The 25,126-nt window shown below is 43.1% G+C and overlaps 1 protein-coding gene across 6 annotated transcripts in view; it reads right to left on the bottom strand.

Annotated features, from left to right (window-relative positions):
* The window catches only part of Slc4a4 (solute carrier family 4 member 4), a 321,412-nt gene that overhangs the window by 90,405 nt on the left and 205,881 nt on the right, over positions 1-25,126 (bottom strand). For all 6 annotated transcript variants that reach the window (XM_051170376.1, XM_051170377.1, XM_051170378.1 and 3 more), the window contains 4 exons: positions 11,824-11,981; positions 3,848-3,935; positions 1,144-1,298; positions 399-512 (listed from right to left, as the gene is read on the bottom strand). In XM_051170376.1, coding sequence (XP_051026333.1) covers positions 399-512; positions 1,144-1,298; positions 3,848-3,935; positions 11,824-11,981 — 515 coding nt within the window. The remainder of the gene's footprint in view (positions 1-398; positions 513-1,143; positions 1,299-3,847; positions 3,936-11,823; positions 11,982-25,126) is intronic.

Raw genomic sequence — 25,126 nt, 5'->3', positions numbered from 1 at the left:
CTCACACCTACATAGACTACCTCTCACCTGCTTGAACACCTCCTTTGAGTGTTCTCCTTGTCTGCAGTGTCTGCAAGGATAACTCTGTCTAAAAATGTAATACTATTCATCACCAAAGTCTCCATTTTTTTCTCCATTTTCCTCCTAAGCCCATTGGTGCATTTATTTATTTGCTTAGGATTCCTCTCCCATCTCTACAAAGTGAGGCCCATAGGGCAGAGCATTAATACACAGCTGTATTCCCAGCGTCTGTGACTAATAGACCTACTATAAATACTTGTTGGCTGAGCAAATGAACAAAGCAGTCAATAAAAACTGAAAGTGAACTGAGAACAAGGAAGGGAAATTTAGATCTAAGGAAAACCTTATCACGAATGGCAAAAGGTTCCTTCAGTTACCGGCCAGTCCTCTGGAGTTCTTCACAGTCACCGTGCCCTCCGGCTCCGTGCCCTCCGTCATGAGGTGTGTCCCCATTCATCTGCACGTTCTCTGCACCTGAATACATATTCTTTCTAAGCAAGAAAACAGGGTGCAAGCGGATATCAGTTTACTGTGTTCATTTGCTCCCGTAGCTATAGTCTCATGCTTACAGAGTCAGAGGATGAAGGCCTTCTCAGAAAAAGACCCACGATTTCTTATTCTTTGCTCACACAGAATTCCGGGAGTGTTCTAGCCAGAGGTGGGACAAATGGCTGGGCAAACACAGATTTTAACTTATTGTACACCTTCAGGGTTAAAGCTGTTCTACTTGGGGAATAACAGATTGCCAGGCCATGGTTTCTCCTCAGCTTCTCTACTAAACCTTTTAACCTGCTTAGTCTACAGGGGCTCTTCTTGAGTAAAGTAATCTTTGCAAAGACACAGACAGAAGGTCCCCAAAGCATCCCCGAAGAACGTCTGTGACACTTTCCAACACCGTGAGCTAAGTGCAATCATTAGAGGCATCAAAGCATAGAATACTTATCTTACAGTGTCAAGTAAATCTAAATGCAAGGCACGTCAGCACGCGCGCCATTTGAGGCACACTATCCATGGGGACGTAGGAGTATCACAGCATAGCCTGGCCCTACTTTTTCCAAATGCAACCTCCTCAGGTCAGGGGCTTGGCACTCCCTGAATACTGACATGTGCATAGCAACCTACCTCTTGTCAGATGACGGGAGACTCTTTGGAGGCTCTATCCTGATTGCTGGGTCCCATTCCCCAGGTGGAAGGACAATTACTTCATCCAGGAACTCATCAATGCCAGCAATCAGGTCGTGCCTATCTTTTGCTTTGTAAGCGATGTCATGGAACACCTGAATAAGGAGAGATGCGCTGATTCCCCCACACAGCAGACTTTCTGAATGCCTCATAACACAGCACAGCTGAGAACACAGTCCACAGTGCCCCCCGACACTCCTATTAACTGTGCTCTTGTTGCCCCCACTATTCATCTATTGAGGGGTGCGGGTTATGATCTCAGCCTCTAAGTGGAGGTTTGAAGAAATGGAATTTTAAGTATGGTTTTCCATCAAAACTCTCACAGTTGCTGTGAGAGCCAGCTGCAAATGTTTTCAAGATCTCTGATGAAAGCCAACGCCCTGAATTAAAGATTACTGGACAACTGGCAGTAAAAATCCAGTAAGAACAAGTTCACACTGACTGTTAAACTCAGGATAACACACACACACACACACACACACACACACACACACACACACACTGCAGTCCTCTAACAATGGGAGTTAGTCATAAAGAAAGAAGAAGGCTGAGTTATACTGGTGGAAAGGTCGAGGATTGAAATGAGTGCTCACGTGCCTCCCTTTTAGAAAGGTAATATCTAATTCCCCAATGGCAGTGCAGGGGTTAAATGAGTAACATCTTGGGCACTTGGTCTCCAGCTGGTGACACTGTTTAGGAAAGGTTAGAAGGTGCAGCCTTCCTGGAGGAAGTATGTCACACGCTTCCTGTACCAACTCCCATGTCTGCCACCTGCCACCTGCCGCCATGCCTCTCCACTATGGTGGTGATGGATGGATTCTTATCCCTATGGAGTTAGAAGCCTAGAGAAGTGGCCCTGGTCATGGCGTTGCATCACAGAAAGAGAAAGGCAACTCACACAGGCAGGAACGTTTTCACATGTTTCATACACATCAAAGAAGGGCCTTCAAAATGGCACACAGTCCTTTCCTTCAGTATCCCACTCTTCTAACTGAGCTCTTCTAACCTAGAGGTCTTAACAAAGCCAAGACCTTTATCTTTGCAAGTTAACTATTTCATCACCCGGAAGAAAATGTTGGCCCTGTTCAACACCCTTCACCTAAGCTAAGTCTTTCCACTATGTCCCTTTTCCTAACCAAAAAAAAAAAAAAAAAAAAAAAATCATTTCTAAGAGTTATCAGGCAAACAACACTGGCTTGGGAGCTCTGGGTTTGAGGAAAAGGTAGCACACAAGGAAGCTATCTCCTCTGCAGCAAACACACCATCCCTTGTATACTTTTCTCTGTCAGATAGAAAGGGTCTTTCCCAGCCAATCTTGCCAATAAACACTGGTAGTTTCAACCAGTGAGATGGGAAAGAAGTTGTAAGATACCTGTTGAAAGAAGCCCTCATCAATATGAGGAAGCCACTCTACACCCATTACATGAGGCCTAAAGCATCCCTAAATTATATTAGGAAAGAATTTCAAAAGAAAAGAACTACAAACATACACAAAATTAAATAAATCAGCCAACTGAAACGGGAAATAAATGCTCCCTCAAGGGGGACAGCAGAGCTGTCAGTGTTCAGACCCAGGGGACATCAAACAGCCGAGGAGCCACCACGCAGAGCTTCTAGTGAGCAGAGGGAAACATCCTCCACTTCTACACTTAGTGAGAAAAAGGCTGACAAAGCAAGCCAAATTGAAAAAACAAAGTATTTGAGAAACAGCAAGGTAGAAAGACTAGAAAGCATATATGGACACATGAGGTCAGAGAATTGATAAATTGGACATTTTGAGACGTAGAGTTAATACAGTGACCTTGAACTTATCCAACAAAATTTAAAGAGCAGTTTTAACAACTGAAAATACATAAGGACCATATCGGTCATTCGGGCAGTAACAATTTGTTTGTGTTGAATGCTCACACTCCTCTTTACTAGCTACATTTACAGTATATAATTAATTGATGTTAATCACCACTGCTCTACTGTGCCTCAGATCATTACAAAGTGTACAACTGAATTAAGATATCATATACGACATTCTCCACAGTTGAGTGGAGAGTGAGGACTGACTTTCACATGAACTCTTGTGTCCCATATTTGAGCATATCCCCTGCAGGGGGAGACCTGGTGGCACTCAGAGGAAGGATAGCAGGTTACCAAGAAGAGACTTGGTACCCTATGAGCATATACAGGGGGAGAAGGTCCTCCTCAGGAACAATCATAGGGGAGGGGAGTAAGGGGAAAATGGGAAGGAGGGAGGAATGGGAGGAAACAAGGGATGGGATAACAATTTAGATGTAATATGAATAAATTAATAAAATATATTTTAAAAAGATATCATATAGTAACCTATAAATAGGCCAACTATAGGCATCTCATTTATCTTAATCTTTAAGACATTTAGAATATTTCCTAAACAATTTTGCTGAAGAAAAGTAAAAACACATTTTATTTTGTTCCCACATATATTTCAGGCCTAACACAAAAACAGGACACATGCCTTTACTTTTTGAAGGCTGTCCTACATAAGGGAAGTATGTGGAGTGTCTTGTGGCCCCATAAATTTTAACTGACTAAACCATGACAGTCAGTTTGCAGCTCAGACAAACACAGGAACAAGATCGTCACCGATGCAGCCCTGCACCCTGTTCCGTACCTCATCGGACATCAAGGTGGCAATGGCTCTCCCAATCTCATGGTAGGACTTGGCTTTCCCCTTGGGACCTAAGAGAATAAACAGGAACCTAATGGAGAAGGAGAAAAGCAAAGGTTGAAACACACACTTCATAAAGCTGAGAAACAGCCTATCTTAATCCATTACACGTTCAGCTCCTCTTTGCTGTGCGTGCGCACAAGTGTGTGCATTCCCGTCTGTGTGCACGTGGAGATCACACAACAGCTGTTGTCCTTTGGCATTGCTCTTCCCCTCAGGTGTTGGGACAAGGTCTTAACCTGGAGCTCACGGATGCAGCCAGACGCGCAGGCCAGTGAGCCCAAGGGCCCCTTCTTGCCTCTGCTTGTCCAGTGCTAGGATCAGGCACACAGCATGGCCCCTTGTTTATTTTTATTTTTATTTTATTTTTTTAAACATTTATTTATTTATTATTATGTATACAGTGCTCTGCCTGCATGTACATCTGCAAGCTAGACGAGGGCATCAGATCACAGTATAGATGGTCGTGAGGCACCATGTGGTTGCTGGGAATTGAACTCAGGACCTCTGGAAGAACAGTCGGTGCCCTTAACCTCTGAGCCATCATATGGTGCTGGAGATCTGAACTTAGGCTCTCATGCCTGGGAACCAGCACTGACCGGACTCAGTGATCTATCCGGTCCCTAGAACTTTAGAACAAAGTACGATGTAGTTCCAGGGGATGAGACAAAACCTTCTTTCACGCTAACACAAGGTATCACTAAGCTAATTTGAAGGAAAGGAGAAACCCGAGCGCCGCCTTCGTTGACCAGGAAGAGGTTTTACTTATTATGAACGTCACAAATTGCTGATCTCTGATTTACACTTTGCTGTGTCTTCATGTCTACTGACTTTGGAATGTGTGGTGCAAGTGTGTTTAGGACACTGACTACAAAGACTTAGCACATTTCTTGATTTCTCTGACTGTCCTGTACCCGGGATGGGGGCTGACAAATGCTCTTCTCCATATTTGTAGGAAACACTGCTATTCAGGTGAGTGGGAGCCAGCGAAAAGCAAACCATCACAGTGAGCCTCACGCTGATAGGAAGGAGAAAGAAAAATGACATAAAAAACGAAGTACCGTCCACAGACGGTCAAAATCCCTTTGTGAGCTCCCTCATTTTCCTTTCCAAATTTATTTTCTTGATAATATAAGAAGCACTGCTCCAGAGCAAATATGGCTTGTAACAAGCAATGGTGAGCGGGTCATTTTGGAAGAAATCCATCGCTCACCATGAAGGTGAAGCTGTGCTTCTCCACTGAGGAAGAAGGTGCCTGGAAAGTACGTGAAGAAGAAAAAGATGTTAAAAAAAAAAAAAAAAAAAAAAAGGTGATCTGGGGTAAACCTCTGCTTTGCTATTGCTCATGCCTTACCTAACAGGGAGAAAATGAAGACAACCCATACAATGGCGTCATATGTTTGCACAGCTTCAGAAAGCCTGCAAAGCCTACAAAGCACAGTCACCCCCTTATCCAAATCCCTACACAACCTTCTGCAAAACAGAGCTCATCCTGTTTAACACCAAGGACTCTGGGGGCGGAGAAGACAGTAGGTGAGCCCAAGGTTGGTGCCTGGTAAAGGACAGGGTGGAGCACAGGCTCAGTGGCAGAACACGTGGCCACGCTGCACGATACTCCGGTTTAACCTGCAGCGTCAAAAAACAACAACGCAGTCAGTAGATGGAAGCCTAGGATACATGGGGGGCATCTTAGGCTGCATTCTTCCCTTAAAGGCTCTGCACTGTCACCTGCTCTTCTGGTGCACTGGGGCTGTGATTCAACAGACAAGACCAATGCAGCAATCATCTTCATAGGCTGCTCTTGGGGAAAGGTTTGTGGATTCTTACATAGCCAGAGACAAGAAAGAGTAGACGAGATTTGATGGCACCAGGAACCATCCAGCACCTCATGTCACTGAACTTAACTCCTACTTATCTCGTCCCCTAACTCACTTTGGGAAGAAGAGGATTGAAACAATCGAGATGTAATATGAATAAATTAATAAAATAAAATTAAAAAAAAAAAAGAAATCATTTACTCTGTAAATGAATGTCACCATCTACTCCAGAATGGGCCTACGCACAGGGATTACTTTTCTCTGTTTGTAAAATTCACTCCAAAAAAAGGTATTTTTTTTTAAATTGGGAATTAAAATTGTAACAAGTGTTGTTAAAAGTTTGAATACTCATATTTTTATCAGAATATCCATAAAACTATGCAGCGCTTATCTGCTCAGAGCCTGCCTTGTCCTGGAGGCGAGACCTGCTGCCTAGGGTTGCCACAGTGAAGGAAGCGGCAGAGGCAACCGGCAGTTCTAAAAAACCTGCTCAAGGGCGAAAATGGCCACTCTCAGAACTGCACTTAGCTCTGCCAAGACTTCTACTGATGTTTGGATTTTTCTTCCTCTGGAGATAACACTTAGACAGCAATGAGCCAACACAGGCAGTAACACAAAACCTTCTAGATAGTAAAGTGGTTGTTGTTGTTGTTGTTGTTGTTGTGTTCTAAAGGAAATGGTCACTGTTCTTAGAACAAAACATGCAAAAATATTTATCCCTGAAAGTGAGGTCTCATTAAGAAAAAGCACTATACTGGTTACATTTGTGAATTCTACTTGCCTGTCCATAAACTGGCATGGCCGAAATGGCAGTTTTAAGCCAAATTGGCAGATTGGTATCAGAAACAAACAAACAAACAAAAACTACCTTGACACTGGCCCCTTTGCTCAGTACATCTTTACTGGATTTCTCTTGTCTGGCCCTTTATGTCGTTTTACTAGCTTCTCGACGAATGTGCAACTGCTAAACCCTTCCCTGGGCCAATTTGTGCCTCTCCCACCTACGTGCAGTACCACCCATGTGAACAGAGCTTATGAAACCACACTCTGGAACCTGATCCATAGATTCATCATCAGCTTGTACATATGGCAACAAAACCTAAATAAATACCGTGTTCTCCATAAGGCGACACCATGGACACTAACAGTCCTCAAACGTAAAATGAGGCAGAGGGTAGGGAACTGGCCGAGAGCCGCCAGAGTAACGGAGCCACCAACTTAGCAAGGGCACACGTTTTCTATAAACATTTACTGTTTGGTCTTTGCTCCACAATACCAAAGAATAAAAGGAAGTAGCAGCTTAGTGATAGCTATAACATATACTAAAACAATAAGCCAGCGTACATGAATTATATTGGTTCAATAACCCAGATGGAAAGCTATCTAGTTTAAATTAAAGGCATTTCTTCATTATGAAATGTCACCAAGTGCCGAGCAGAAACAACATGATGAGAATTAAAGTTCTTTTTTTTTTTTTTTTAAGTGATTAGTTCAGTTAAGACAATGCAGAGGTCTACACCGTGAAAGCGGTGTAGGAGGAACTCTGGGTAGAAGTGTGCAGGAGGGGCCAAACTGCAAGCTAAGAGAGTTCCAGCTGAGGAACAGAGGCAGCCCCAATCCACAGCAGCAGCGCACCAGATGAGATGGGAGATCTGAGGGAACCAAATCAAGGGACACCCTGAAAGCTGAAGCTCCCTCTGCACCCCCACCCCTGCCCCCACCCCCCACTCCCCACCCTCACACCCTCCCACCCCCCACCCATCCCCCCTTCACCCTCAAAGAAGCAAAAGTTGTTACAACTTTTACGATGGGCGTACATCCTGCCAAACTCAGCGTTATAATGCACTGAAAACTCCTTTCGTGATAAAAATCTGGGTTTTGTCAATAGACAGATGTTATTTTTAACCAGAAGCCTTTTTCCTTATTAACAAATTACGAGTAAACACCACATCTGTGGGGCTGAACGTGAGCAGTCCATGCTGACAGCTCAGGGCGGGGAAAGTAAACTCATGTGCCTGGGTTTGTTCGATTCATGCACAACTACAAATGTCAGAGTTAGAATTTATAATGGTTCCTAGTTCTAGGCCCCTTCCTACTTTTTGTGAATTTTCTTCTAGTAATGAATTACGCCTGCAGAGGATGCCTCTGGCACACTACACAACAGAAACACCAGATGACTCGTGTCCGGAACCAGTGGCCTATACTCACATTCACAAAATAATTATAGGCAGAGCAAGCACAGTATCAGAAAAGGAGCCAGCTTTCCTAATTCACTCAAGCTTCTTAGAAAGGATGCATCCCCCTTCCTGATAGATCACAACTATTCCTAGATTAACCCAGCAGGCACCAATCCCTTACTCCCTTTCTGAAACAGCAGTGAGTCAAATAAGCCAAGATGCATAATGAGCAGGTTTGGAAGATAGGGCTAAGCTGTCGCTTCTACAACAGACATGTGAGGACTACCATCTTACATGCAACGCAGGACACACATGAGGACCACACACCGTCACTGCCACCTTACATGTAATGCAGGACACACATGAAGACCACACACCATCATTACCACCTTACATGCAACGCAGGACACACATGAGGACCACACACCATCATTACCACCTCACATGCAACACAGGACACACATGAGGCCCACACACCGTCACTGCCACCTTACATGTAATGCAGGACACACATGAAGACCACACACCATCATTACCACCTTACATGCAATGCAGGACACACATGAGGACCACACACCGTCACTACCACCTCACATGCAACACAGGACACACATGAGGCCCACACACCGTCACTGCCACCTTACATGTAATGCAGGACACACATGAAGACCACCCACCATCATTACCACCTTACATGCAACGCAGGACACAACATGAGGATGACACACCGTCACTGCCACCTTACATGCAACGCAGGACACACAATAGGACCACACACCATCACTACCACCTTACATGCAATGCAGGACACACATGAAGACCACACACTGTCACTACCACCTTCCATGCTATTTCTCATAGGCAAGTGATTATAACATGCAATATGTTATGTATGAACTTATAAAATGCTAAAGAGAAATATTATAATACTTAGCTGAAGCTCTCCGACTAGCCTTTTGTCTTATTTCAAGATCCGAAAAGAACGAATTGATTTACAGTTATTACTGCATACAGTCCCAAAGTGTCTTATCCTTGCCCATTCTAGATACCACTCTAAGTTGCCCCCGAACGTTGGCCCCGGAGTCAGAAATTTCCAATTCTGCCTCCAGCTGATAGACAATCTTCCCATTGCCTCCATCCCAAGGCTGCTAAATGGTAATAAGGAAATTATAGCATACACATCTCCATGTTGAGATACAAAATGACAGCAAGAAAAGTACCCGCAAGATGGGAGAATGGAGAAATAGAAGGATCCAGAGGGTACTAGAAACCTACAAGTAGATCATTATGATGGGCGGATCTGGGCCCAGGGGTCCTGACCAAACTATGGCACCAGCCAAGGACAATACGTGCAGTAAACTTTGAACCCCTACCCAGATCTAGCCAATGGACAGGACATTCTCCACAGTTGAGTGGTGAGTGGGGACTGACTTTCACATGAACTCTGGTGCCCCATATTTGACCACATCCCCTGGTTGGGGAGGCCTGGTGGCACTCAGAGGAAGGACAGCAGGTTACCAAGAAGAGACTTGATACCCTATGAGCATATACAGGGGGAGGGGGTCCCCCTCAGTCATAGTCATAGCGGAGGGGAGTAAGGAAAAATGAGAGGGAGGAATAGGATACAAGGGATGGGATAACAATTGAGATGTAATATGAATAAATTAATAAAATATATTTTAAAAGGAAAAAAAAGTACCTGCAAGAAAGTGGAAACATCATAGACACAGCATACCAGGTCACCATACATCAAAGACTTGCTTGCTTTTACATGGAAAGCCAGACCCACCCCTACAAAGACACCTACCTACCCAGCCACTGACAGCCACAGTGCTATAAGCAGAGGCCACAACGGGCCACAAGAAGCAAAGTAAAAAAAAGAAAACGTGTGAGCTGAGCTAGTCAAGACGGCAAAACTGTTTCTCGGGAAGAGTAACAATAGCACTCATAGCATAACTCTCCTCTACGTTTAGGGAAAAACATGGCCATGAAAAGATGTGTGTCCAATGAAAGGCTTTTTCAAGTATGCCCATAGAGCAACAGAGTAGTGTACAAGTTAAAGCCCAAGACCCCGGTGTACAGACTGGATCTTTTACAATGACTACACAGTCCTCCTGGGATTTCCCTTATTGGATTCCATATAATGTAGGCACAGTAAATGTCCTCATACTGTACACACACACACACACACACACACACACACACACACACACACACACCAATAACAACAACAACAACAAACAGGCAGACAGACAGCTAAAGAAACTCTCTGCTGGGTGATTACAATTTACCCTGTTCCAGAAGACAGCCAACAGATAAAATAGTTCCTGAAAAAAATATTGACGTCTGAGGGTATATTGTTCAGATTCCAGCCCTGAAATTGTTTTATGATATTGAATTATATACCCCTTCACTCCCCTAAAATGAATGCCTTAGCTCCTCTTGCTTTTCAGATGATGCCATATTTCAACTCTAAATTAATACTTCCCTCAGGTACAGAAAAGAATGAAGGGACGAAAGAAGCAGACAGGAGTAGATAGTGAGAAAGACAGGCAACGGGCCATGATTTCCTACCTGTATATATGTTATCACCGTTAAACAAGAAGCCTTTAAAATGTTTTTTTATTTGTAGCTTCTAAAGAAAAAAAAAATGGTAATAAAAATGAAAAGGCAAGAGCAATCTTCTTTAACACTTCTCAGCATGTTTTCTCTTTCAAGCCCCAGTAAAGTTAGTGCAGAGACATAAATACAGCCACTGGGGCGCCAAGCTGGACTCCAGCCATCCTGAGTCAGCGGCTTGCCAGGTGACTGCTCAGACAGAACTGCAAGGCTCCGCTGCAATGTTATAGAAAACACCAAGCACAATTATCCCATTAACTGCCCAGCTGTGATCACCTCCTTTCCAAAGCTCTGCGCCCAGTGTGTGCCCCAGGTACTTAAAGTGATGGGTGGGAGGGAATCACCTGATCAGGAAGACTGGCTGGGCTGAAAGGGCTTTGGGACACTTGCTTCTCATTTTCTTCCTAACGTGGCTCAGCACAAAACCTTGAACCTCTCGTCACTGTTGGCTAACCATGCTCAGACTATGTCAGTGCCCTTCCTGTTCACGTGTCGGAACTAAAAAAAGAAGTCACCTATCTCTGCCCCGGGACCCACAGGAAGCATGCTCCCCACACCCACCCACCTCATGCCAACCTGAAGCCACAAAGTCCTCTTTAGCCTCTTTCTTAGCACAGGGCTGAGTGCAGTATTAGTATGTCCTCTGCTAACCATGTGCGTAAGTCAAGCATCCAAGCCACTAAGCACAGCCTCAGACAGAGATGGCAGGACAGCTTCTAGGATGACGTCTGGGATAAGAGCACTAGACTGGCATGTGACTGGAACATAAGCATGCTTCCTTTGAACGCAAAATGGCACGCTTAATGTAAGTGTACAAATGTAAGTGCTTAGAGTGAAGACAAAGTTTTTACAAAAATGCCCATTTACATGTGTGTATGCATCTGTGTGATGGCACATCTATGTGTGTGAGCCCAGTAACAATTTTTTTGATAAAACAGAGGAAATGAAAACATCTACAATCTCTGAACCGCTTACTAATTGTATCGCTTTGGACAAGGTGTTTAAACTCAGTGTCTCCATGTTAAATATAGATACCAGAGTTTGCATACTAAAAGATGATCATATGATTCAAAAGACTAACCCACAAAAAGAAACCAGTACGAGAGCCAATAAATCTCCATAACTGCCATTATTATCACTGTTCAAGTGACATTAATTTAAGAGCACGCATGTCAATTAGGCACTATTTCAAATGAAATTGCTCCAGTGCAGACTATCTCCTCCTTGCACTGATTCTTTGACCTAAGAGGAATGACATTTTCCTATAAGTATCCTGTGAACCCTAGCGCGTGGGAGAGCAGCTTACCTTGTGGGCACAGGGACCTCAGTCAGGGCCCCCAGCATGACAGCCTGCTGGAGCCTAACAAAGGCAATGAACGGAGTATCCAAGAAGTCAACCTCCCCAACGAGCACGTTGGAAGCTTCTGCATCACGTGGCAGTTTTTTCATAAATTTATTCTTCAGCTGCATGAGAAGGGCCAAGAAAATACCATTTATTTCAAGAGAGGAGAATAAGAAACCATACCATAAACATGACTCATAGGAAATCTCTTTAAATGAGTCTTTACATGGCAGTACTTAACCAGACACTCTTATGTTACGATTTAACATTATATTATCGTAAACATTTATCTGTCTATTCAAAAATACTAATGACACAACAGCATACAATACAATCATATCAGTATGGAACACATCGCCATTAATTGATTTATTTACTCACTGAATACATTATTAAGAAGTTACTATAAGACAAGACAATGACCAAAATCACAGAGCTAGCAGGAAAGAAAAACTCATTTCACATCTTGATTAGGGAGATTATTACCTTGGGGAATAAATTATAATGTGAAGTAATGATGAGTATGAGGTAGAAAAATAAGAGACATAAGAAAATACTATTTTTCAGAGTTGACAAGGAAGATACCTGAGAGACACGTTGGAGAAAGCCATGTACCAAAACGTAGACTGAGACACTACGCGAGCAAAGGGACAATGGAAAGCCTTCAAACAGGAACTATTAAGAAGCCACATGTGTGAAGCTAAGATGGAAAGGTAAGGAAAGAAGCTGAAGCCGCATATACAATGGGAACCTTGTCATGAGTCGCTGAAGGCCACAGGAAAGAGTTGAAGAAGGCAGGGAGAGGTCTCCCACATGAGATGGGCGTTAAGTGGGAGCCACCAGTACCGAAGGCTACTACAGAACAGAATAACACAACACTGGATGTGAGCACAGGACGCAGGCCCGGGGACACTCTGCCCTTCATAGGAACAGAAGGTATTGTGGAAGACAGTGGAAAAGAAAAGAAGAGGAAAGGGGCACCAGGGTTCGTGTGAGAGTAAAAAAAAAAAAGAAGAGGAAAGCTAGGGCTTTACAAACAGGCTGAAAAGATGACCATGTAACAGAGGCTGCATCCTAAGCTACTGGAAGTTCTAACAAGACAAAACTTAAGAGTGAACCAACGAGCTTGGCACAATAGCATGCTGGGAAATCTTGACCAAAGTAGCCACAGTGGACATTAGGGAACCAAATGAACAAGGAGTCAGGGAGTGGAGACTGGAAACAGATTCTGTTCTTTTGAAAAATATGGCTTGAGAGAGAGAGAAAAAGAGAGAGAGAGAGTGAGAGAGGTGAGAAATAGAGTGGTTGGTGAAAGAGTGTGCAAAACAGAACAAAGTTTAAAAGTATGGCTATCACAGTCTTTTGGAAAGTGAACAAAATGAGCTAATGGAGGCAGATTGCTGCTATAGGAACGGTGGAGAATAGCTACAAAAATAACTGCAAGCCAAGCATCCTGGAGCTACCGAGCAGGGGCGGTACCCACACTGCAGACAGAGAAGTCAACTGTACACAGGGACACAGCTTACGATCCTACCAGAAGAGCAGACTGGATGGGTTCGAATGTGGGTGATTTGAGAGACGTACTAGGTGGTGACGAGGGCGTCTAAGGACTCATATTTTTGCAGTGAACTAAAAGTAAGCTGACGGTGAGGGGGAGGGAAGTGTTGGAGGATTAAGGAGAGATGGGAGAGTGTAAAGCCATTTTCACTCTGTGTGAAGGTTGCAGGATACAGTCGATTTGAGAGTTCATCAAGTAGGCATTTTTCCTTTGTATAGTTCAGGGGAATTATTTCAATAACAACGGAAGGTTAAAGATACGAACTTTACAAGACCAGTACAAAAAGCACAGACTTCTGATAAACACCTCTTACCTAACATAAATGTCTCGCCCTTCAAGTCAAAAGCACCAGTGAGCTTAATCATTTCTGCCATAGATTATTGCTAAGACAGGAAGCAGCAGACGTGGCTCAATATCCCCAATTAGTAAGGAGCCTGTATCAACGTTTTCCTTTCAAGCTTCTACTTAAGAGTTCCTTAACTGGGGAAAATAAATGACATAAAAACTGGTCTCTAGCACTCTATTACTCTCCATCACCTTCTGTCACCACCCATGTGAGAAGAAGGCTATAAGGTTAAAAAGCAAAAACATTACGGCTAAGACGCTAGCAGAAACTAAAATATGGAAAAGTGGAGTACTAATTCTTAGATATCAACAGCGTGGCTGCTTCTAAGCAGTATGGAATTCTCCAAAACTTCTACCGCTCATCATTCAAGAATTATATTAAAAATTAAGTTTATAATGTTATTTATAAGAAAGCTGCATAGAACTGAAGATCATCTTGTTAAGTGAAATAAACCAGACACTGAATATAAATGTCACATGTTCTCTCCCATATCTTATATATACAATCTTGACTTAAATTTTATGATATATATATGATATATATAATATATCATATATATATATATATATATGTATATATATATATGGAGACAGGGAATAAGAAAGTGTAACAGGAAGGAGAGAATGAGCTGCATTTTCTTCTGCCATAGGCACACTATAGATTTTATACACATACACACACACACACGTGACATGAAAGCTCAAAGGGGGATTATTGGAGGATGGGAAGGGGACCACTAGGGAGGGGGAAAGACAAAGGGAAAGTAAGGGACTGGATGTGAGCAAAGTACAATGACATAGATACAGGAAAAGATAATGAAAGTCCACTAGTTTGTACAGTAAAAAGTTTAAAAAGTGGGGGGGGGGGGAAGAAAGCGCTAAAACAGCAGCCCTAAAAAGGCCTGCAGCCATCCAGTACTCAGGATGACTATCACAGAGAAAGTGAGTGGGGGCGGAGGGCTCTCAGCACACAGAGCAGACTGCAGTATGGCTGGGTAGCAAAATCCGTCCTCAAGCTCTCTCCAAAACAGTCCTCCTTTCTGGACACAAAATGCAAACTATATAAGCATCTGACATCCTCTTCCCTTCCTGTTTTTCTTCCCTAGACCCCTGACTATAGGTCGGCGGGCATGGTGACTGCAGCCCCTGTGGTTACTGTATTGAAGGGCCTCATACTTCAGACCAAGGAGGACCATTTTGAGCTCAGCACAGCTTGCTCTGCCATCTCATCTCAGCCCACCTCCTTGGAAACATCAGTAGTCGTTTTTGAATCACGCTTATGTTAGATGTGTCGGAGGCTCCTTGGGAATAAACTCAGCAGCCACTTTACACATGATTCGTCTGTAATAAATACTATGAGGGGGGCAGAAATGGAATTTGTATTAATGAAAATCAGATCAATAGAGCATCAAACTGTCCAGAAAAGTTATAGAAGCTTTTAGTGCTCAACTGTAATAGCTACGCCGCTCACAAAACATGCAGAATATCCTGTCCTCTGAATACCCAACGGGATCTGCCTAGTTCTCTCGCACTGTCAGAGATTACTGATTCCTGTAATTCAGTCCTTCGGTGAGTCTTCGCCACCTGAACACACTCTCTGAGTGATCTTGTCACGAATCATGCTTCTAAAAATCACCCACGCGCTGATGCCTCATGAATACAAATCTACGCCCAGGACCTTTCGTAAAACTCCAGGCCTGCAATGCCTTCCTCTGGATCTCTTACACTCATTTCATTCCACGCATGCAAAATGAGCCTTTCTAACAGGGCCCTTCCCCTCCCTCCACCCCTCCCCACCGCTAACAGCTCTTCCTGCATCCTTCACTGCCCTCTAAACAGCAGTTCCATTCTTCTGTAGCTCAGACCTAAGACTTTGCTGTTGTCTTCAACCCTTCTTTCCTTCACACCCAGATCCCTCCTGTCAGCAAATCCTCTCAGAGCTACGATCAGTGTATCTAGACCCCTACTGCCTCATGGCCCCTTAATTGTCACCGCCCTGATCCATGCTGTGGTTATTCTCTTTGTGGCACTGGCTTCCTGCCTGGACTGCCATTTTCTGCCTCTGTTCCCCAACTCTTCATGAGAGCTGCCAGATCAGGTATGCCAGGAACCAGACCATTCCCTCCTGCACCCCCTCTATTGGCTGCCGTTGGATAAGGTAAAGCCAAGGCAACTATGGGAACAGCTACGGAGCTCACAAAAACAGGCGTCAAGTAGAGGCCATCAGCTCCAGGTCCTGAGGCCCTTCCACAGTCTCCTGGTCTTTGCTGTAGCTATGTCCTCACCCATCTGGCCCAGGTCTGCTCAGCTCAGGTCCTCCTTTCGTAGCTGCTGTTCTCTACAGGAACGCCTGCACGGTTCACTTCTTCAGTCCTTCACTATCTACTAAAGTCACTCTCTCAAGAGAGCAACTTTACGTACTCACATGAGTCAAGATATGTAGCCCTTCCCCCACCCCCTGCCCCCAACACTTTCCACTCCTCTTCTGCCTTGGGGTTTTGCTCTTTGTACTTATCCCCCATCAAAGATACTATATGGACCACCTATGTTCGCTACCTGCCTCCCCACCCCGATATAAGCTCCCTATAGGTGAAGTGGTCATCCAGTGTCCTCAGTGTCAGATTCCTTATACCTCCCAGAGTGCCGGAGAAGGAAAGTTAATAGTCGTTGAATGAATGAAAGGCACTCATTTAGGTTCCATTCTTCTCACAAGACTCGTCCTTCTTTCTGCTTATCTTTTTAACTTTTCCTTTCATTTTTATGTGCATGTATGCATGCATGCATGTATGTGTTTGTTTTACAAGTATATGGGCATAGTGGGGTGTGTGTGTGTGTGTTTGTGTGTGCGCGTGCATGCAGAGGCCAAGGGATTGGGAATCACCTTGGTCGCTCTCCCAAACCGTCCAATCAACTCTCTCTCTCTCACACACAATTGGGTTTTTCAGTGAAACCAAGAGCTTGCCCACCTACTCCAGTAACCCCCTATTTCAGCCTCCTGGGGTAGGGCAATAGGTGGGCTGCCACACTCACCTCTTCAGTTCCTCACTCTAGTCCTTGAGCGTCTACAGAAGATGGCCAGTGAGCTATCTACCCATCCCTCCTCTTCCTTTAAAGAAGTCAGCCATTCACATCTCACCTGGACACATAAGTAAACAAAAGGCCCAGATACGTATGGGCCACCACTAGTGAACTCCTTTCCTTAACCAGCACAACTGAAACAAAGTGTATAGGCACGGCCCCCATGAGAGAACAGACTCCTTTGTTTTAAACTTGTATTCATAGGTAGAAAAGACCAACATCCTCCCAAGTCAGTAGAGGTTGTTCCTCACCGGGCTGGAAGGAATGTCTCCAACTATCATACTAGGTCAGAACGCTAAGCCAATAAAAGCAGGAGGGAAGGTGGGCAGTGGTGGCGCATACTTTTAATCCCAGCACTTGGGAGGCAGAGGCAGGTGGATCACTGTGAGTTCAAGGCCAGCCTGGTCTACAAATCAAGTCCAGGACAGCCAAGGCTACACAGAGAATCTCTGTCTCAGAAAGAAAGAAAGAAAGAAAGAAAGAAAGAAAGAAAGAAAGAAAGAAAGAAAGAGAGAAAGAGAGAAAGAGAGAAAGAGAGAAAGAGAGAAAGAGAGAAAGAGAGAAAGAGAGAAAGAGAGAAAGAAAGAAAGAAAGAAAGAAAGAAAGAAAGAAAGAAAGAAAGAAAGAAAGAGCAGGAGAGAGTGAGTGGAGAGAATGATAGCTGGGGTGCTAGTCCCAGTCTCACACATCCTATAGTCCCCTTAAGAATTCCGCCTTAGTTAAATAAACCAGTGCATCCCTTCAGTCTTAAAGCAGTTTGGAGTATGTTTCTGTCCACCAGAGCCCAGCTACAATAGTGTATTTGAGGGTGAGTTGAAGAAGCACCAGGTTAAATAAAATCGAATACACGTCTGTACTGGGGCCATTCTTGGAGCCTTTACTAAGCCAGCATGCCTCAGAAGCCTTCTTCTCCCATCAGAAGAAGCACATTTATGGTATGAGATCTGATCACAGAGTGTTGCTTTGGATAGAAATGGTTTCCTCTTTCATCTAATCGCACTTTCTTTGTCAAAATGTATGGGGCCCTATAAATGTTCACGGTCTAGCTATGGGGCACTGTGGAGAACAGACAGGGCCTACACTCCTGAAATTCACAGTGCAATGAAGAAGCAAATTCAGAAATAGCTATCATGAAAGAAGAAACATAAATAACATCAAAGTTACATTGTACAGTGACAGGTCACAAAACACAGCAATCGCACCAAGTAACATGATTCAAGAAAGGTGTCTCTCTGAGTCAAAGTCTAAAAAATCTGCCCCATAACATTGGTTTCTCAAACACTGAGTCACATGTTATCTTTGTAAGGGAAGCAATAATAGCCTATAAAGGGAAATATAATGGCTAAAATATGACCACCAATTCAGGGCTTATACAATAAACTTTGAACGATCATAAAATACTAAGAGAGAAATGTACAGATTAAACAGCAAGACATCACAAGAGGCAATAGCTGATCATGAGAATAAGAACAAAATCCAAGGCTTGTAAATCAGGCTGAGTGTCTCTCAATAAAATCATCTGGACTGAATCCCAAAGATAAAGTGTGACATATCCTCTAGATCGTTAGCTGTTTCTCCCAGGGATACTCTGGCTGGATCGTGTGCAGGGTTAAATACAAGACCACACACAGTGCAGAGAAATCCCTTTAGCGACCATCATTTCAAGCAGCTGTCTTTGGAGCTACAGTCACTAAAATATACTTCGGCTAGCTCAGCAATTTTGTGACTCCTCGCCCCCTCCCCCACCTCCTTTTGGCTTTTTTACCAGATTTTAATACAAGCTGTGCATCCAGATGTGCATATTTTGAGTTCTCTTTTAACGTCTTCTTTCTTCCGGAGGTAAGACCTTCCTCTAATTCCTTGGACCTCTGCAGCCTGCCCTCTGCTATGAATGCTTACTTACTCTTACAGTGTCTGGAGCAGCCTTATTTTCACAGTACTTTTGTATGTCAAGAAACTAGAAATTCTACGTGGATAAAGCAGAACAAAGTGTAAAGGAGGTGAGACTGTGGTTGTGTTCCAAAACGAGAAAGCTGTTCATCCACAAATGATAATACCCCACAGCTCACTGAAACAACCAAATCTTTCATTCCGCACTTAGATCCTGGGTGTACCTACCCTCTCGCAGGAAGCATACTTTGAATTGTTGGGGTTTCACAAATGGGACCCATGACAATATAACCTCTAACCAACCTTACCTTCTAGCCACTGATGAAGAGCATGCGCTCAGAACCCCACTTGCCACCATGCTCATACCTAACAGAATCACCCTCGAGGAGATCCAACCTCTCACATGCCCCAGAAAGCGGCAGGTTCTTTTTCTCTCCTCCATCATGACTGCACTAAAATAATTATATCCAGTAAAGTAAGGCTTCTCAACTCACCGTCCTCATGTCATGTCCACATACTAAACAGTCCCGTCTACCTAAGCAGATCATCCTTGGGAGTTGTTAGTAATGTTTTTGTATCTCTCTTCTTTTTCTTGTTTGTTTGTTTGTTTGCTTTAGGTTCTTGTCTTGTATTCTTTGGGGGAATTTACAGCTGCTATTCTTCCCCAAACAAACTCATCTGGCCAGCTCAGTGTCGTGGTAGGTTTCCCTGATGCCATATCCTTCCCTGCAGAGGATTTCTGTGTAGCAATCAGGTAGTTACCATGCCTACTGATTTATTCCTGATTTTCTCCACTTGCCACACTGTCGTGGCATTCTTGTTAGAAACACCTCCTTTCAATCTCAATGGTGTCTTGCTTTGAAAGATAAATTACATAATCCCTCCACATTTGAGTCTCATGGGGGTTTTCTTAAAGAAAGCCTAACCTACTGTGTTATATGATAAGTGCCTGTTATAGAAATTTAGCATTTAAGGGATACCAAGGTATGGGGGCGGGGGGAGGCTAGGCAGAACAGTGAATTAGTTGTGGTCGCTGAGAATGCACCAATTACTCTATGCAAACAGTATTGATTGGTATGATTTTTTTAAAATCCCATAGTCTGATCATCTTACTGTTTCCCACCTCTGCCCATTACCTATTCAGCAAAAGAAATAGGCAGATGAGAGTTTGACAAATAAAGTTGGAATATTTTCTAATGTGAGCTCCATGGTGCCCTGAAGACAATGGGCACATTAGTGGCTTTCTCTCACAACAGAACAACAGATTGGAAAGGAGACTTGGCATGGTCAAATGATGTGACTGATTAGCAGACTCTCTGTGTCACAGCTTCAGTTATATGTCTCTGTCATAATAGTTGTCTATGAGCCTGGGATTTCTCATAATTTAGATTCTGTATGTGGGATCTGGAAAGCTGGCAGTTAGAGGCTTATTTAACTACATAGAGTCAAGGCTTCTAGTCAGCAAGATTTCAAACTAAATACTTGCATGCCCATCTTCGACCCACATGTCAACCAATAGTAAAGTAATATCTTGAAGGAAGATGCCATCACGGCAAAACTATCAGGCTTCTTTAGTGGACCAGAACAGCTGACTGACATGAAGAAAAACAATCAGAAATTAGCCACAACCTTACAGCAGAGTCACCCAACAAGCTATTAGAAACAAGCTTTAAAAAGACTTTATAACATCTTAAAATGTTGATTATAAGATGTAGAATTTCAGCACAATCTATTTAAAAGGCAAAATAGTTTTCTTAGAGATTAAAATGTATCACTGGGTTGTTGGGTTTCTTGTTTGTTTGGGTTGTTTGTTTGTTTTCAAGACAGGGTTTCTCTGTGTAGCCTTGGCTGTTGTGGACTCACTTTGTAGACCAGGCTGGCCTCAAACTCACAGCAATCCACCTGCCTCTGCCTCCCTGAGTGCTGGGAATTAAAGACTAAAGGTGTGAGCTACCATGCACAGCTATCACTGTGTTGTTAAAAACAATAAGTTTATAACTTAAATGTACAGCATATTCAAATATAGAATGTAACCCCTGCATTCATTAATATTCATGGACTTAACTACCAGTCTTATTTTTTTAAAATAAGGCTAAAATTTAAAGGTCCATGTGTACAAATTAAGAAGAATAAAATAGTACATGAGAGTTTGGGTGTGTGTCTCAATGAGAGAACTTATGCCTACTACGCATAAGACCCTAGACCTGCCCCACCCCAAAACCAGACAACTAACAAATGAAACAAACAAAATAGCATATAAACCCTAAAGAAGTCAAAAGAAAATAAATAATAATTAAAATCTATAAAATGGAAACCAAGCAAGTACATAAAGCCTAGCAGTTATATTTTATGAGTTGACAGGAATTAGCTCACTTGTCTAAGAAGGTAAAACAAGCCGTTTCTTAAGAGTCCATAAAATATAGACTGCTTCCATTGCTTCCAATGTTCCTGGCACTTACCATCTACAATGTGGTCTGAGATTTCAAAAATGCACAAAATTCGAAAGTGCATAAAGCCATTAAGACAAGACATCAGAAGGCTCTCTGGTTCTACTTTTACTTGGTAAAACACTCAACTTCTGTCTTTCCATTTTTAAGAAATACAACTTCAAAGTGAAAACAATTGCCTGAAGGTGAAAAATTGATTTTACAATTTTTGGTGCCAAATTTAGATATCTCACCACCATTAATGCAAATGAGCCTGCAAAGCAACATGTTTACAAATGGCCATCAAGCTAAATATAACAGTAAGTGGGTCTAATTTCCTAAACAGGATGAAATTTCAAGCAATGACCTCCTTTAAGAATCTAAATCTCTAAGCCACATTTTATGTCTGATATTGTTAAAAAAACAAAAGCAAAAACAAAAACCCTATTAAACATGCATTTAGCTTTTGGTAATTTTAAAACAGGACCACATATGCTACTTTAATTGAATTCTTATAGCTAACTAATGAAAAATATATCCTATCATTTTAAGGAGGAGAGAGATGGAGGTCTCATAGATGTAACGGTCTCCACTAAACTCAATGAGCTAAGCAGCTAGGCCAGGACTTGAATGCAGACCATCTGCCCAAGACATGGCCCTATGAAATTCTTCTGTGTCTCACAATTACATTTGACTACTTCAATTTTAGAAGCTCTTGACCTAAAAAATTTCTGAGCCTTTCATGTAGCACATCAGAGTAGAAACACCTGCACGAATAACCTTTAAGAATTATGAGGAGCACATTTTAGGAATATTAATAGTATTTAACTGCATAAAATAAATGGCTCAGAGAACGACGCCAGGGGTGAAGAAAGCCTGAATACAGAGAAGAGTACTTGGAAGGGGCTTAAAGAGGAAGAATAACCTGTAGATTCCAGGCCCTGAGTTGGGGGATTTTCTCAAAGTTCTTTCCCTTCTTGTGGTATGTCATAAACTCCACCAATTGTAAACTCAGATCACCCACTCCATGTGTCAAGGAAGGAGGCTTAAAATACTCATTATTCTGTGTGGGAGGAAGTCCCCTCTGCCCGCAGCCCTGCCTTCTCGGTATAGCTTGCAGTTCCACCTCCTCACTCTGGCCTGGCCCTGTGGGGAGGGTAAGTTTGATCCTGACTTCCCCCATCTCCTCTGACATCCCCCAGCCTGCACTCTATTTAGCAGGAGGCATCACCAACAGACTGTTTGAGACTCTTATTAGACCACAAATAAGTGTGTTAAAGAAGGTGGTAAACGTCCCCTGGATGGGGAGGCCTGGTGGCACTCAGAGGAAGGATAGCAGGCTACCAAGAAGAGACTTGATACCCTATGAGCTTATACAGGGGGAGGAGGTCCCCCTCAGTCACAGTCATAGGGGAGGTCCCCCTCAGTCACAGAAAATGGGAGGGAGGGAGGAATGGGAGGATACAAGGGATGGGATAACAATTGAGATGTAATATGAATAATTTAATAAAATATATTTTAAAAAGAAGGTGGCAAAATATCTATTTTTTTTTTAAGTCACATATTAGTCAACTTTGCTTCCCTGGTACCTTGAAGTGCAAGCCCCGCAGTAGGTGCTCAGCAACCATTTAACACAAAATTCTAAGTTAATTAATTAATCTGAAGTGACTGGTCCTAGGGTATAGCATCAGAATCCTCTGCAGAAGCAAGTGTGGAATGGAGAGCCCCTTAGAAGGCGCCACCCCCCCCCCCCGCCTCTTTCCCCCCATGAGAGCCAACCACAGAAAGGTAAGACTTCGGTAATTCAGGGAAGGTGCTTTTGCTGTTCCAGAACAGCCAACCATGCGTTGCCAACCAGCATTACGGAGCACCTTTCTTTAATTCCTGCAGAGGTGCTTGGTATTGCTATCCTTTGCTGGAGTTCCCTCTGCAAGCTTTGAAATGGATCCCACCTCTTGGCTTAGCTGCACAATAATTTCTTCCCTCACTTAAGGTTTAAATATTGTATTAGTAAGATGGAAATGTGTCTTTGTTATCAAAAGACACAAAGGACTTTTAAATTACTGATGGTAATAATGATAATGATTACTAATATTCTTTCTTATCAGTGATCACTGGCCACGGACCAAGCCAGGAACAGTTCATGAATCATGACAAATTCTCACACTTTTGTAAACTCACCATCATTTCTGGCTCCATTTGCCCTTGAAGAAAGGGAAGTGTGGAGGTTATAGTAACTTGAATGGCATCATGAAAGGAGAAATGGCTAAGCAACCACGCAGGCCAAAGGCTGGCTGTCTAGCATCGAAGCTTCCCTAGCTGCCTGCAAACTGGTAACAGGCACTGTAAACTAAAGTGGAGATGAAGAAGTCCTTCTTTGTAATTAGACAGAACTGACAGAGACTCTGGACTCATACAAAGTGAAAGGTCTTGGGCAAATGGCTTCATTTCTTTATGCTGTTTTTGCATTTGTAAGATGGAGATCACAAAAGACTGTATCATAGAGCTGTTAGGAGGAATAAATGGGGCAATGTTTGAATAACGATGCACAGTAAGTGTTATTAATGTGAAGAAATGTAGACGCTCCAAATCAAGATAGCCTGGGAGGTACCCGGAGATTGAAAACAGATTACAGAGAAGGCAAAAGGTAGACGGAACAGAGTGCCTTGGTAGAGGAATGGAGACGCAGAAAGAGCCTTGAATGGAGCACAGCATAGGAACTGGGGTACCAGAAAAAAAAAATCCTACTGCTCCTCAGTAGCAATGGTAAACACTGAAGCCACACTGGCCATTAACGGACACTTCGGTAGGAAGTGGACTGGGGCTCAACATATCTGTGCCCTTATTTAATCTATAGAACAGTTGCTAATAAAACCACAGAGTTAGCTTCTGTATTTAGCCTCTTCATCGGCAGACAACACTGATGAGTTACATATTATGCTACTTTGGTAGAGCTTGCAATACTGGGCCAAAGTTAGCAAGGTAGATATTCAATAAACGGTGACTTTGTAACTTCAACATAGTCCTAATATAACCTTCAAAAAAAAAAAAAGCAGAAAGAGGTGATGGGCAAAATAAAGTTTTTCTTTCCCACAGGAATAAAATAAACTACTTGCTTACACACCTCCACTTTAAATTTGAACAAAACCTTCCAAATTCAGAAGAGAAAACTCTTCCCTTGGTTTGGAGCTCAGACTTGAAGATGTATAGCCACAGTCTGGAAAACTCCCAGGGGACTTGGTCCTGCCAAATGTATAGACTTGCGAGCTTTGGCTTTGAGAATACTATAGAGATTCACCCATGATGAAGCTACAACATCAGATGGACCGAAGGCTGGGGTGAGCGTGGGTGGTTCAATGCAACTGCTGTATGAAATGAACGTCTTTCCTTATGATGCCTGCACCATTGTATTTATCTGGATTCCCTCAGAATGGCACGTCCTTGAACAACTGTGCTCAGCAAAGCAAAAAAGGAAAAGTCTTTATGTCTAATTCTGGATCTACCTATTAATATCTAAAAGGCAGCACTTGTTAACAGTCTTGCCCGCATCCACCCCGCAAATGAAAGATTTTAAACACAGGTTTCCTTTCATTGCCCGGCAACCTCTAGCTGCCCCCAAGGCAGAAAGGTTGCATAGGGAACAACCAGATGAAGTCAAAACAAACAAACAAACAAACACAAGTAGCATGGTGAGGTTAGTGACTTTAAGAGAAAATTATAGTCTAAGGAGAAATGGTTTACATACATTCTCCCCTGCACACATCCCAGCCATGGTAACTAATAAAAGGCACAGACTATTCTCTCAAAAACAAGAAGCTCCAGGCATGAGAGGTGGGAGGGTGGGCTCATTAGAGGTAACGTAGGCAACCAGGAGTTGAAAGTTGACAGCTTAGTAAAACAAACACCCATGCAGAATGCTTTTCTTGTGAAGATGCTGAAAAATACTGTCCCCGACACCCCACCTAACCTT

This window comes from Acomys russatus, chromosome 28 (assembly GCF_903995435.1).
Source record: "Acomys russatus chromosome 28, mAcoRus1.1, whole genome shotgun sequence".
NCBI lineage: Eukaryota > Metazoa > Chordata > Mammalia > Rodentia > Muridae > Acomys > Acomys russatus.
The sequence above is the reverse complement of the archived record's forward strand: the minus strand, read 5'-3'. Positions and strand labels throughout refer to the sequence as shown.